We start from the raw sequence: 15,310 nt of genomic DNA, 5'->3' as shown, positions 1-15,310 counted from the left end.
AACCACACTGGTCAAACTAACAGTCCATCAATTCTCTTCTCTTACAAAGAAGAATGCAAAACAATCATTAATTATTTACATGAACAGTGCATGAGAACTCTAGTAGAAATATGTAAACATCAGAAGGTATAGAAAACTTTTAAAATTACTTTAAAACTTTTAAAAGAACTATAAAAGAAAACTTTTAAAAATCAGAGCAATACTCATGTGTTTTGAAGCTCCAACAGCACAATGATCTATAAAGGAAAACTGATTTCTGTAAGGTAATACTGTATATTAACCATAAAATTCATGGTCCACTTCTGGCTCAGTGCTTGCCGAATTGCTCTCTAATTGAGGTTTTCATTCAAGTAAGAGCAAATGAAAGACAAAACAAGGACTTCAGGATGTGATTGGAGAGATTTACCATGGTGACAGCAGAAGATAAAAAGATAAAAAGCCTTGAGGCTTTGTCCAATGACAAAATGAATTAAGTAAATGAGCTATCAAACTTGTCTAGTTCAGAAATGGGACAAAATAAACTCTCCTGGCAAATTTCATCTGTTTTCTCCTCCTTGGTAAAGTCAAGAGAATAAAAATAAACCAGAAACCAGTTTTAGCTTGATAGATTTGAATACCAGGGACACTAAAGTCATTTAATCAGATCCCTTCCTAAGACATTTCTGTCTCAGTCGGTGTATCCAGCAGTGCTCCCAACAACTTGCAGCTGGGAATTAAACAGATCTTCCAGGTACACATGCATTTACAAGAACACGGCCCAGAACAGAGAATATTTATGACAAATTACTTTCCAAGTACTGTGAGAGCAAAGATCTTTATTCTGATTCACATGATATATATCAAAAATCACATTACCTCTGACAAGCAGGTTTGCCGTGGATTTGGATTTGCCAATGGAGAACTGGATGGTGCCTGTCATATCAACACTTGTTTTTATTATTGTCAGCCTGTGGGTGGTGCCCTCCTGCTGCATGATGATGTTTCTGCCAGCCTGCAAGGCTGCTCCCTTCAGGAACCACTTGGCAGGTTTCACAGATGGAATGGATGTCTCACATTCGAAATTGGCTTCTTCAGGCTCAGTCACATCCTCATCACACAATTCTTTTACAATATTAATGGCTTGCTCTGGATGGAACAAGAGAACAGGGATTTAGGAGCCATGAAAGCTTTGCCATTATCAGACTGAACACGCATGACATCTTTTCTGTACTTATGAACTCAAAAGGCCTTAAAACATCTTTTTATTCTGTATAAAAGCAAACAGATATTGCTGGTCACATGCCAGAAAGTGAATCTATATCTCTTTATTCCTAGTCCCAATTCTAAAGTTACCTTCCTGTACTGATATCAAATATGTAATACCATAAAATTGAAAAGAAGGTTCATTGCAATGCAGATGTTGATAAAAGGAGCTGCAACATTTATCTGACAAACAGACTTTATCCAGTACATTTGAAAAGTGCCCCTGGAATGGGAATTCCCTCATTTTCCTTATGAGAATATACCATATATTAATTCCTGTGCGCAAAAGGATTCAACACCAATGGACTTAAGAATAAAGAACATGAATTAAAATTCACTTTTAAGCAGCATTGTGTTCCCAAAGTAAACAACAAGTGAGCCAGCCCATCCTCCTCCCAGTGGGTGAAAAAAAGGGGTTTCCTACCTTCCACAAAGAAACTGGCACTGGTTTTGTCATCGAAGGCATCGCAGGTGTACGTGTCCTCATCTTCGTAGTCGGCGTCGTTGATGACGAGTTTCCGATAGACGCCCTCGCTCACGATCTCGTACTTCTCTCCGGGGTGAATTTCCACGTCCTTTTTGAACCACCGGACCTTGGCGTTGGCTCGGGACACCTGGCACTCCAGGACCCCCCGGTGCTTCCACAGGGCGATCTTATCCCGCAAGGGCTTCACGATTTTTACGGGCAGCTCTGCGAGGGCAAAGAAAGTGGAGCAATCACTACGGCCTCCATAAGAGATCATTAGCAATATTTCTTTTATGCGCAGTGATTTGGATGGTGACAGGAACCCCTGCTATGCTGAGCACTCAATTAAAAAGTTTAATTAGTAAGAGTTAATTAAAGGGAAACTTTTCTTCTGTATTTTACCACCAGAGTGGCTGAACTGCAGAAGTAACAGGTTTTTTTTCCTCAACACTTCACAGCAGTGCTATGGCAAAACCAGGGACTGATCTCTGGTTTCCTGAGCTCCTCAGCAGTGCATTGATTCAAACATCTTCCTTTTCCTTCCTTCCATCACAGTGTTTTAGTTAAACACACCAAAAAATGCTGGGTTTTGTTATAACATACACCAAAGAGTGAAAGCGCAAGAAAAAGTCAAGTTACAGCTTTTTGTGCCTCAAATATTCACGCACAACTTTAAATATCTAAAGGTGCAAATCCAACCTCCTGAGAAAATTTAACTGGAATTAAGCCAAAATAAACTCGCAGCTGATATTTACTGGGCAGCAAAGTAGGCAGTTTTTATTTCTCTGAACACTGTAGAAATTTTTTTAACTTTCACATGCAAAGTGAGGGAAGTGAATTGTTTTATAAGGTGAGAGAGCAGAAGCAGTGCTGGCACGAACAGCAGAATTACCTTTTACAGTCAGCTGAGCACGAGATTCTGCCTTTTCTGCTACAAATTTGATCTCAGCCGCATCCTCAACCTGGACACGTGTGTACGTCAGGGAATAGGTCTTTCCTGGGAACAGACACAAAAACAGACACAGCTCAGCTGTCCCAGAACAAAAAACTATTTTCTAGCCTCCCACGCCAACCCCTCGTCCAACCCACCCCCATTCCAGACCAAAATCTCCTTTTTTTTTCCTCCTACCATCCTGCCGCATTTTGATGTTGTCGGAAGTCTTCAGCTTGTTGTCATTTTTGTACCACTGGGTTTCAACCTCGTCATGAGAGATTTCACAGATGAAAGATGCACTCTCGTATTCGTTCACTTCCACATCTTCCAGTGGTTTTACAATCTTGACATCTCGGGCTGTGAAATCATAAAGACAAATATTTATTTGGGGGTTTCTCCACAAGTGAGTATGGTGTGTTTACTTTCATAATTACTTGGAAAAAAACAGGATTGTTTTTTATTCTAGACCAGCCTTTCTGCCTGGGTAGTTTCTCTCTTCAACACAATGAATGGCTGAAGCTTACTCTAAGAGGATTTTATGGATGCTGGAACTTCATGCAGGTATTAATGAAAGAAATATACGTATTAATGAAAGCAAATTCACTAAGAAAAACTAAACATAAGCCTACAATGCTAGGTTGGCATAAATTTGCCTTGTTCATGCTTCTCTGCATGCTCTCCTCTGTTTTACATAGGAGATAAGTTTTTTGAGGGTCTCCTGAACTGAGTATAATCCTCTAACTCTGCACCTTGGCAGTCCTCTTGTCAGAACTGATTTATCTCTGCTACTGCAGCCTTTTCTTTTTTGACAGAGAAGGCCTTGATACACCTTGGATCAGCCTCAGGAGCAGAGCTGAAATGCAAACAACAACCCATCCCAACCCCAAAACCAGGGAGAAAAGGGGAAGTCCAACAGAGCCATGGGGCAGACGTTCATGAAGATGCTGCTGAACCCAAGCCACCACATGAGGACAGCATCTAGTAAGCAATGAGAAAGATACTCAGTCTTTCACTAAGAAAGAGCTGATCTGTTTTTCAGATGCCCCTTTAGAAAACAACATTTGTCAGGGCACAGCAGAGCTGTCTGTCGAGTCACCTGCCTTTATCTCAGAGCTTATCTCAGGTACTTTGGAGCCTGGTGACAAAATACACCTGGTGCTTCATCAGTTGCTCAGTGCAGCACTCAGATGGAAAAACTGCCCCGAGGATAAAGGAGAGGTGCAGGCAGAAATAACCACCCTTTCCTTAGCATTTATAACCTAAAAATGAGGGCACTTCTTGAGCTCACACCCAAGGCTTGTCCAGTCCCTATTCAGGCAAAATCCCCCCGTGACAATGGTGCCACCAAACCACATCAGCACCAGCCACTGAATCTCTGCTTCGGGCCAGGATGCCCAGTATTTCCTGATATGCCAATCCAGAAACACCATTCAGATTCCAGAGAATAGAAAACACTTATGAGAAACAGAATACTGAGTTAGGACCTCTTCTAAAAATACTGCAAGGATAAAGCAAGCATAGGAGAGCTTTGGCAGCATTTTTTCACCAGGAAGAGAAACTTAACCAAAACGAGCAATTGTGAAAAACAAACACTCTAAGAGAATTTCTTGCTGTCTAGCCAAAAATGCTGCAGTAAATGTACTTTCCTACTTCAGCCAAACATACCATGAACCTTTAGAGTAGCTGATGTCTTGTCTTCAGCTGCTTGACATGTATAGGTTCCCTGGTCTTCATATTCACACTTGTGAATAATGAGGCTTCTCTTATTTCCTTGGGAGATAATCCCAATGTTTTTATTTTGCCGGATCTCCTTCCCATCCTAGAAGGAGAAAAGATCAAAGCAGATCACCCTCAACTCCTGTAGATCTGCAGCAATCAAAACAGGCATTCAGATCTGTGCTTATTTCATCCTTCTTGTTGGACTGAATGGAAAACTGTTTTTAAAGGAACATATGTTGAATATTCGTCACAGGGCAAAGATTCTAGGAAGCTGGAATAGCTGAAGAGCACACAGAAATTTCGGATTATCTCTGACACTGTTTTTGAAGGCTTAAAACACCATGCAGGGTTGGCAGCGAGTCCCTTTAGGCATAAATGGTTTTGAACTAAAAGAGGGCCAAATTTAGACTGGAAATAAGGAAGGAGCTTTTCACAATGAGGGTAGCAAAACACTGGCACAGGTAGCCCAGAGAGGTGGTGGGTGCCCCATCCCTGGAAACATTCAAGAGCAGGTTGAACAGGGCTCTGAGGAATCTGATGTCCCTGTTGTTGCAGATGTCCCTGCTCCTGGCAGGAGGTTGGAAATGAGATGACCCTCCCAGCCCAAATTCCACTTTGAAGAACTGCTGTTACCCCAAATTAAGGAAGGTATCAACTGAGCCCCAAGGGAAGTACATTAAATGCCAGAGCTGATCCCCAAAATAAGTGTATAGGGAAAGGGAGCTGGTTTGTCACTGACAAAGGAAATTGAGGCTTCTCTTTATATCCCATTTCCCAAAAAGGCTGTAAATCCTGGATGAATACTGCTTGATGTGGACTGAAGTATAAGAATGCAAATCTGTAACAGCAGTGCTCACATTCTGTACAAGAATAGAAAAGTTTAACTTTCAATCCAATATACAAATACAATAAATAAAACCTGAGTGTGACAAACTGGGAGAGAAAATGAACATAAGGACAAAAGAGAAAACGAACATAAGGACAAAAGCTCTTAGCTTTGCTAAGAGCTTTACTGCAAAGGCTCAGGCTTATATTCTCTGGAAGTAGAATTAAAGGCTCCCATTCCCTTCCAGAGAAGTGAGAAATTAAAATATCACAATCCATTAAGTGCTGTACCTTGAACCACTTCACATTGGCATTGGGTTTGGACAGCTCACACTCGAATGTGGCCTTGAGCTTCTGAGTTACACTGACATCTGCCAAAGGTTTGCTGATCCTCACAGGCAATTCTGGGAAGGAAAGAGAAAGTCCAGTGAATGGGGAATTGTGAGAACCCCAGCCTTGCTTAGGGGTCTTATGTGGTGGTGAAATTCACTTTGTACATGGGGGTCAGAAGTTCTAAGATGGAGGAAAGTGAGCTGATCCTGTTCTTCCTCCTTCTTCTTCCTTACCTCCATGTACAAAGTGAAAACCCCCCTGTACATGTGTTAAAACCCCCCTGTACAGTACTAAAAAAATTTCCCCTCTACTTTGTAACTACTTATACTATACTATCTCACTTTTTGTAACTGCTCGTTCCACTTCCAAAGGTGGTAATTCATTCTATAGTTCAAACTCAAAATCACAGTTGTTTTTCAACTGTCTGCCAAAGTCTAGAATGCTTCTAACTAAGGCCTAGAACCTCTAAAAATGTCTGAGAGACATTTTGAGTTCCCACAGGGAATGGGGTCACACAAACACTGATGGGTAGGCAGAGCCTGGTTTTCATGATAAATAAAATTTGTATTGGTTTGGGCAGTTTCTCATTCCCTCTCACTTTGTCATTGTTCTGTGACAACAACAACCCTGTTGACATCAGAAGAAACATTTTCGTGCTTTACATCCCTTGCAGTGACAAGGAAAATTTGTTGCCGTCCAGGTCAGGAGAAGACAATTGCATCCACCCCAAGCAGGGCTGGAGTACCCTCGTGTACCTGTCACAGTGAGCTTCCCCGATGAGTTGATGCCCTCTGCCTTGAAGGAGATGAGTCCTGCATCTTCCAGAGCCACCGAGGAGAGAGTCAGCGAGTGTTTCTTGCCCAGGACACCAAAGCTGACGTTGGGTGCAGGTTTCAGACGAACTCCGTCCTTCTGCCAGGTCCCCTCCACGTCCTCGTGGGACACCTCCACCTCGAAGGTGACAGAACCTTTCTCAGCCACCTCCAGGGGCTGAAGGCCTTTCACCAGCTTGATCTGCCTCACTGGAAAGAAAGATGGGAAAGTTGGAGATCTCACACCAGCAGCTGTGAAATAGCCTGAGGACTTCCAAAATGGATTATTTCCCCATTGCTCATGCACCTGCCAATTAACTGGTGCCAATTAAACAATCATTTTAATAGGAAATAAAAACCTGTCCATGACCACACCGCTAACATAGCTGCTATTTTTTAAATGGATGCTTTCATGAGACAAAGAGATCAACCAAATATCACAGAAAACACCACTGGCCCCTTTTCTATCAAGGTCTATCATTTTTTAGTAAGAGAAAGAAAAATAAGTCTATGGCAATACTATGCAGTCCTTCAATCAGGATAAAATAAGGATGGGAGGAAAAAGCTATAGTAAAAGAAAAAAAAAAAAACATGACTGGTGCAAAATATGCTGACACCTCACAGGTTGGTGGCCAAAACATCCATGGTTTGGGCAGATATTACCTGTTCCTGTGACAAGACATCCATGCCCTATAATCCAGTAAAATGGATTATTGTTTAAATTTGTATCAGCACTGCCAATTAAAAAAAACCCAAAAAGATGATGAAGTCTCCAAGACCTCTCCAGACAATCTATTCAGTCATCTGATCATTAAAAAGCTTTTTTAGAATATAATCTAAATCTTCCTCACTACACCTGAAGCCCATTATTTCCTGGCATCATGGAGATTGTTCCTTTCCACTTTGTAAGACATGAAAAATCCTAAGGATTGTTTTCAAGTCCTTCCTCACCTATTATTTAGAACCATCCCAGCATCAGTTGGTGACAAGGACTTTATGGACAAAATTAGACCTATCCTGTGACAATTATTACAAAAAAGATGTAGGAAAGGGATGGAAGTATAGGGCTATGGATGAGGCACCATTAGTTTACCCAAGAGTGAAACACTCTCAGACAGAAAATTTGCTTTTGTAGTTTTTTAGATCTTGACTGAATATAGAGACATTCTGAATGAGATGGTTTGCAGAGAAAAATCAGGGCAATGGATGGCTGAAGAGGGGGTTTTGGTAAAAAAATCATACCAAGGAAAAACACAGAGCATATCAGAGAATGAGAAAGAGAGAAAAGAGAAGAATTTTTCAAGCAGCTGAAAGGTCAAAGCTGGTGGGATGAAGGCAACAGGAACCAGTCAGACATTCTTTGTTCATGGCTTAGCTTTCACCTCCTCTTGGTCATTTGGCTGGTGGCCAAGCCCATGGCTTTGTCCCTGTGTCCCCATGACAATGCAGAGACCAGAATCCACCTCCAAACCCTGCCTGGGGTATTTATGGAACTGAGGATCACTGAACTCACTTTCCACATTGATCTTGGCTTGGGTCTTGTCATCGGGGCTCTCGCAGCAGTAGAAGCCCCGGTCTGCGAAGGAGATGTCCTTGACCACCAAGGTGTGCTTTGTTCCCTCAGCTTTGATCTCTATTTTGTCACTGGGCTTCAGCACAATGCTGTTCCTCATCCACTTCACCTCTGCAGGCTTGTTCAGCTCTACCTCCAAGGTCACTGTCTCCCTCTCTTCAACTGTTTTGGGCTCCAGCTTCTTCGTGAAGGAGATTGAGGCTTCTGCAAGAGAGGAAATATTAGTAGGAATGTAGAAGATCCAGAAAACAGGCTTTGAAAGAAAATTAAACCAGTGGCTCATGTACCTCCAAACACAAAGCATTCTGGGCACTCCTATTTAATGATGTTAAAGCAGAAATTCCCTGCTGCTAACATAGTTAATTAGAGAGAAAGCCACATAAAACAACACCATAAGAGAATGGCTTGTGATGGAAAGGACCTTAAAGAACAACTAATTCCAAGCCTGTGTCGTGGGCAGGGTGACATTTCCAGCCTGCCAAAGGGGCACTGCCACCTCTTACCTCTGACTCTGAGGCTGGCTGTGCTTTCCACGCCCTCAGCACTGGCGGTGATTTCAGCTGCATCCTCCAGTGTCAGGTCAGTGATGGTGAGGCTGTGGTTGGTGTCCTTCTGAGAGATCACGTATTTCTTGCTGGCTTCAATCTTGGCACCATTCCTGAGCCAGGTGACCACGGCGTCACTGGGGGAGATGGTGCATTTGAAGACAGCCTCTTTCCCTTCCTCAGACACCACACTGTTGAGACTCGTGACAAATTTCACCACTCTGGGAGCTGATGGACAGAGGTAAAACATTCAGGAGCATGTCATTGAGGCATGGCATGAGTACCTCCAAACAGTTAAAAGCTTCCATGACTTTACTGGAAGCAGGAATTTGATTATTTACAGTATGTGATGACAATAGTGGATCATCATATTTCCCACGTCTGAGTAAATTTTGTGTACAAAGAGAAGCAAAAAAAGAGGGGAAATAAAATCCCATCTTTTATTTGGGAAAATGAATTCCAGCCTCAAATGCAATATGAAGGTCAATATTAAGAGACCTGGGCCCAACAGGTCTCACAATCATTATGTTTTCCACAAATAGAGGTTCCACTGACACTGAGAGGGGAGTCCTGCATTTTGTTCTCAACACAGGAGTCACCCCAGACACATGAACAAATTCAGCTTTGCAGGGTTGTAACAGCTGAAGACAAAACCAGGATCCCTCCACACTGTCACTGTTACAGACATACGTTTGGGGACGATGGTGATGCTGCTCTTGTCATCCCTGGACTCGCAGGAATATTCTCCCTCGTCCTCAGCCCGGATCCCCGTTATCGTCAGGATTCGTTTGATTCCCTCCTCACGGATCTGGAAGCGCTTGCTGGGCTTGATCTCCACACCATTCCTGCTCCACGTCACCTTCCCTTTGGCGTGGCTCAGCTCACAGCTCAGGGACACGCTGCCACCAATCTCAGCTTTCACAGCCTCCAGCTTCTTGGCAAACTTCACCGGGATTTCTGAGATCCAGAAGGGAAAAGTGTGAGGGAGGAAAAGAGAAGAAACCTGTTTAAGAAATTGGTTCTGCCCAACTTTGGAAATAAATAAGGAAACAGATAAAATGGCCCTAAGTATTTGGGGCTCAGCGGAGAGAAAATCTAACTAGAAACATGGAAGTTCAGGCAGATTCCTTTGACATGGTATTTCCAGATCCCTGTCATTCTATAGGAAACAGGAGGGAAGCAAACACCAGAAGTACCCGTCCTAGGTTTCCATGTTCCAAACTGACCAGCAAAAGTCAAAAACTGGAAATTTGGAAGATGGAGAACTTTACTGGCCCATGGTGGGGCATCCAGAGAAGGTGCAACAAGCCTTGAGGTTGGAACAGTTTCCAGAAGAGTTTGGATTGCACTTCCACCATGAGGGAAGTGCAGCTGTTGGCTTGGGCTGTGACCTGGGCACTGCTCACCTTTCACCTGGACTCTGAACTCCTGCTTGTCATCCTTTGTCTGGCAGGTGTAGAGGGCAGAGTCTGTGCTCTCAGCCACGTTCACTGTCAGCATCCTGGATGCCCCCTCACTTCTTATCACACATTTCTTGCTCGCCTTGATTTCTGTGCCATCCTTGAACCACCTCACTGCAGCGGTTTCGGGCGTGACTGAGGTTGTCAGTGTGATGCTTTCGTGTTCTTGAACAATGAGAGGCTCTTTCTGGACAACTTTCTTTTCAAATTTAGCCTCAGGTTCTAGAAAAGATAATAAACCAGGAAAATTAACAACTTTATGCTCAAATCCTTGACACAGCACTTTTATATGGCTCTCTCTTCAGGACTCACACCACCAGCTCATCCATAACCTGTGTACAAGTTAAAAATCCAGGGAATATGGCTCAATACTTGTGGCTGGTATAATCTTTTCCTGAGCAGGAAGAAAGAAAATGGTCTCTCAGGCAACCCAAAGCTTCTGTTTAGAAAAGAAGCAGAGGAAAGGAAATGCAAATAATTTATATTTTATCTGCTGCCCATAGAAAGCTTGTTTCTTGGAAGTAAAATTGCCTATATAATTATTTCCCTTCCCCTTTTTTGGATCTTAGATAAAATTAAGAAGAGATATTAATGGGCTGAATTTATGGCCTGTTTTCTCTTTGCTTCACTGGCAGGAGGGCTGGAACTCAACCTTTAAGTTTCCTTCCAACCCAAACTATTCTGTGATTCCAGTCCCTTCTTTTTGGCCTCCTTTTTATCTTGTACAACCCTTTGCCACAAAAACAGGCGTTTTTGGGGCACACACAAGCAGCAGACCAGGTTTCCTGAGTCACTTTTCCCCATAGCTCCACTGCTGCTCTTCAAAACTTCCCACATCTACTTTCAGCTCCCCACCACTGAAAGAGGTTGGGTGATGCGGTGTGTGAAAGAGATAAGCAAAAAGCTATGTAGCATTTCCACACCCCCAAAAAAATCCAAATTTCCCACCTCTACACTGCTAGATTAATAATTAATGTGTCATGTGGCTCATTGGTGTTTCTCCAGGGGAGACAGTGGCTGTGCCAAGGCTGCTGTGTCAGGAATATCCAGTTTTCCTCTAAGCCACAGGGGCTGGTTCTTCCCACCACGAAGTGAGCACTCACCAGTTGGTTCCAGTTTGAAGGTCAGCTTCTGGCCTGCAGCCTCACAGACATATTCCCCAGCATCCCTCTTCTCCAGCTGCTCTACCACCAGGCGCCGGGATTTGCCCAAGGTCTCTATTTTGAATTTCCGAGAGGAAACGAGCAGTTTTCCATCCTTGTACCACTTCACTTCAGTTGCATCCTGTGCTACCTCACACGTGAGGGTGGCACTTTCTGTCAGGACAGCCTTCACCTCCTTCTGGACCTTTTCCTGGTTTATAAATGCAGGTTTGGGCTCTGAGCACAGAAAAGGAAGAAAATAATTGATTTCTGTGGAGAGGTTTGGAAAATATTTAGGTTGTCACTTGCCAAAACCAATTGCCATCACTGAGCAGTGCCTATCCTTCTGTGGGGTGGAGTTGCCACTTGGAAAATTGGGAAATAAGAGCCTAGGAAAGGAGAGGACCAAGAGAAGCCTTGGCATCAACCCTACAGTTGCAATCACCAGGTAAAAAATATCTAATTCAAACTTTCCCAAAGAATATCTGTCTTGCATATCACTATAAGCTCCAAAATTCCTTTTACTTAAGATCTCAGACACAAAAAAGCAATTTCTTGGAATATTTCACAGCAAAGGGGCATTTAGCACCTGTCAGGAATAATAAGACATCTCAGAAACCTAAGATCTCAGAAACCTAAGATCTCAGTCACACAACAGCCCAAATAAGAAAAAATGCTGTTTACAACCCATCTTGAGATGTGCTGGCACTGACACTGCAAATGACAAAACATATTCCAGCCTCTAAATCTTCCAAAACAGGATTGCAAGGCTAACAAGAAAGGGATTCTGTAATGGCTCTTTGCTTTCAAGAAGTTCAATGTACAAGAATCACCCTGTGGGATTGCAGGAATGGAGGGGAACTGAACATTAATTATCTCTATTATATTTATAACAGAGAAATGTTAGACTGGCTAAGAATGAGAGAGAATTTGTACCACGCTAAAGCCAAATATTCTAATTTCCACAAATCCAGGCAACCAAGCACAGAAAATCAACTGAACTCCGCAGGCTGCAAGAAAATCCATACTATTGCAACTGTGTCTTTGTAGAATAGCAATTAAAATTATTGCTGTATTGGCCTCTACTGAATTGTGGCAAAGAATCTTCTCCTACCTGTGACATCAATCCTGAAGGTGAGTTTTTGGCCAGCAGCCTCACAGGTGTACTCCCCTGCATCCTTCTTCTCCACCTGGCCCACCACCAGACGACGCGATTTGCCCTCGGACTCCACCTTGAACTTCTTGCTGGAGCTGATGAGTTTCCCATCCTTGTACCACTTCACCTCCGTTTTCTCCTGGGCCACCTCGCAGCTCAGCGTGGCATTTTCTGACAGTGCCGCCTTCACCTCTTTCTGCACCTTCTCCTTGTTTGTAAACACAACTTCTGGCTCTGGAAAAGAGAGAGAAATCCAGACTTTCTCCGAAATACGATGTTGCTCAATCCCCTTATCTTGGCTTACAGGTAACACTGGAAAAACCCCTCTGACACGACAGTGCACATCTAAGTCTATCAGAAGAACATGCAAAGGACCTCATGGTGGGGATTTTGTGGTGGGATTTTGCTTATTTTGTGTCTTTTGACAGCAGTAATCTCTCTATGGTTCATAAGAATATTGTCTGGCAGGACCCAGTCAAGGCAGGACGTGTTTTGAAGTTAATTGTAAACTATCACATTTTCAGAGGAAGGAGCTGTTCCATACTGCATTAGAGTCCCATAAAATTGATTTCTTTGATTCTCAGCATGATTCTGCTTTTTCTTAGGTCATTTTGTTAAATGAGAAAGGTGCTAGACCAGCAATGACATGTCCAGGACCCTGTTATTTGTTCTCAGTGCAACCTTGGGAAAAGCTCAGCTCATCTCACATCCAAATGGTGAAATCCCCTTGTTCTCCAGAGACACATCAGCCACACCACTTGGAATTGGATTGGGAAGCTGTGAGGGAGCTGGGAAGCTGAATCTGTTCTACCTCTCTATGGCCCCAGTAGGGAAATACAACTGGAATGAGTCTCCATGACACCTTCTTTCCTTACTTGCCATTTTCTTAACAGCATAAAGACCTTAATATATATCAAACCCTACTTCTATGACTCCCTTCAGGCTGAAATGAGCACTTCTAAGGTAAAGAAAAGGAGTGTGGAAATTGGGCAGCCTCTCCACCATGACCCTGCACTGAGAATGAGCTGTGGTGCAGATTTGCTCTCCTTGCACCAAGATGGGAAGAAGGAGATGCACAATCAGTAAATTCTTTTTTACAGCCCTTTTCCTCCAGTAGTGTGTAGCTTCCAAAATTTTCCAGGGATTCAGATCTCTGTTTTAAGAATTTTAATTGTTTTAGAAAGAACATATGAAGAAAACTTGTACCCATTCTAGGCCATGCCAACGAGGTACTCCAAAAATTTGAAGTGTAACACAAAGAAGACTTATAAAATAATGTAAATTTTTCTAAAGCTTCTAGAAATAAGATGTATGGGCCAAAGAATCTTCTCCTACCTGTGACATCGATCCTGAAGGTGAGTTTTTGGCCAGCAGCCTCACAGGTGTACTCCCCTGCATCCTTCTTCTCCACCTGGCCCACCACCAGACGACGCAATTTGCCCTCGGACTCCACCTTGAACTTCTTGCTGGAGCTGATGAGTTTCTCATCCTTGTACCACTTCACCTCCGTTTTCTCCTGGGCCACCTCGCAGCTGAGCGTGGCATTTTCTGACAGTGCAGCCTTCACCTCTTTCTGCACCTTCTCCTTTTTGATGAAAGCATCTTCTGCCTCTGCAATTGAGGGTACAAGGGCAGATTTTGAAAATTCACAGGTCCCTTCCCAAATGCACACATCACCTTTTCAATTGTGGTGCTGAAATTAATTTCCCATTCACATTCCTTGCTGCCAGCACCTACTGAATTTTTAACATTGAATTACATCAGCTGCCAGTGAAGGAGTCATTCTCTGGTAGTCCAAGACACAGCCTCAAAATTGCTTTAATTTCCACCACTACCTTTATTCAAAATCTGAAGAAAGTAACAAATCCCAAAATTAAGCAGCACTAAGATGGATGAGGTTTCTCAGAATTAAGTTTCCTGTAAGAGGATAAACATTAAATTGCCCAGCCAACCCAAGATTTGCAGTTTACTTTGCCAACAAAACAAATATAGTGTTAGGAAAACAAACTGTGTGAGCCTATTCGTGTCTGAATCTTTATTTCCCAACTATTCTCTAGATGTGCCATCCTCAAATTATTTTTTTGTAATGAATGAAAATTAGCCAACCTCCATTGTATTTGCACCATGCCATGCATCAAAAATAAATCTAATGTATAAACTCTTCAATTTCCTTTAAATTCATCAGGATCCAACTGAAGGATGTCAAGATTAAAAGTTGTCTTGAATATCAAGGTGAAAAGAGCTGGTTTCTTAATTTCCTGCTTCTGAGAACAGTTCTGGCATTTCCATCCAGTTGACAGGGGCCATAATATAAAGGTTTCCTCTACAATAAACTGTATTTCAGAAAGATGGTTTCACAAGAGAATGCCTGTGCTCAGATTTGCTGTGCCCTTTAATTTGTCCAGAAATTACTGCATTCTCTCTTTGCTATCAGTGCATCTCCTGAAGATTCCCAGGGAATTCCCCAGTGATTTTCAGCCTGACCTGAGTTTGGGTCTACAGAAAGCCACTGCATGCTTAGTTTCTAAAAATCAAAGATAGATGTTACAGCTTAAACATAATTTTATGAGTAAACCAACACCAGTTAAGTGCTGGCTCGGCCACTGCCTGTTGAGATGGAGTTTGACAAGCCATATAACTTTCCCCTCATTCAGTTTTTCAGGATGAAAATCAGGGATTTCAGTTTTTTCAAGATGTAAAACAGGGATGCAGCACATTCTCTCACCTTTGACATCGATCCTGAAGGTGAGTTTTTGGCCAGCAGCCTCACAGGTGTACTCCCCTGCATCCTTCTTCTCCACCTGGCCCACCACCAGACGACGTGATTTGCCCTGAGACTCCACCTTGAACTTCTTGCTGGAGGTGATGAGTTTCCCATCCTTGTACCACTTCACCTCCGTTTTCTCCTGGGCCACCTCGCAGCTCAGTGTGGCATTTTCTGATAGTGCAGCCTTCACCTCTTTCTGCACCTTCTCTTTGTGGACAAAGGCATCTTCTGCCTCTGAAAGATGGAAACATAATTGGGAACATATATAAGATGTAAATATCTTTTGTCAAGAAGTTTTTACTTGTATGAGGTGTAGATGGTGTGCAGGATCTTAGA

At 42.9% G+C, this 15,310-nt stretch overlaps 1 protein-coding gene across 45 annotated transcripts in view; it reads right to left on the bottom strand.

Moving 5' to 3' along the window:
* OBSCN (obscurin, cytoskeletal calmodulin and titin-interacting RhoGEF) overlaps positions 1-15,310 on the bottom strand; it is a 178,855-nt gene that overhangs the window by 126,172 nt on the left and 37,373 nt on the right. For 44 of the 45 annotated variants that reach the window (XM_085562364.1, XM_031503758.3, XM_085562403.1 and 41 more), the window contains exons 12-26: positions 14,933-15,208; positions 13,543-13,818; positions 12,166-12,441; positions 11,013-11,288; positions 9,856-10,131; positions 9,140-9,406; positions 8,408-8,677; positions 7,845-8,108; positions 6,275-6,541; positions 5,478-5,590; positions 4,308-4,461; positions 2,838-2,999; positions 2,601-2,705; positions 1,667-1,933; positions 856-1,125 (exon numbers count right to left, since the gene is read on the bottom strand). In XM_085562364.1, coding sequence (XP_085418490.1) covers positions 856-1,125; positions 1,667-1,933; positions 2,601-2,705; positions 2,838-2,999; positions 4,308-4,461; positions 5,478-5,590; positions 6,275-6,541; positions 7,845-8,108; positions 8,408-8,677; positions 9,140-9,406; positions 9,856-10,131; positions 11,013-11,288; positions 12,166-12,441; positions 13,543-13,818; positions 14,933-15,208 — 3,519 coding nt within the window. The remainder of the gene's footprint in view (positions 1-855; positions 1,126-1,666; positions 1,934-2,600; positions 2,706-2,837; positions 3,000-4,307; positions 4,462-5,477; positions 5,591-6,274; positions 6,542-7,844; positions 8,109-8,407; positions 8,678-9,139; positions 9,407-9,855; positions 10,132-11,012; positions 11,289-12,165; positions 12,442-13,542; positions 13,819-14,932; positions 15,209-15,310) is intronic. The other variant, XM_085562435.1, reaches the window with a different exon arrangement.

Source organism: Lonchura striata, chromosome 2, assembly GCF_050655825.1.
Source record: "Lonchura striata isolate lonStrDom1 chromosome 2, ASM5065582v1, whole genome shotgun sequence".
Taxonomy (NCBI): domain Eukaryota; kingdom Metazoa; phylum Chordata; class Aves; order Passeriformes; family Estrildidae; genus Lonchura; species Lonchura striata.
The sequence above is the reverse complement of the archived record's forward strand: the minus strand, read 5'-3'. Positions and strand labels throughout refer to the sequence as shown.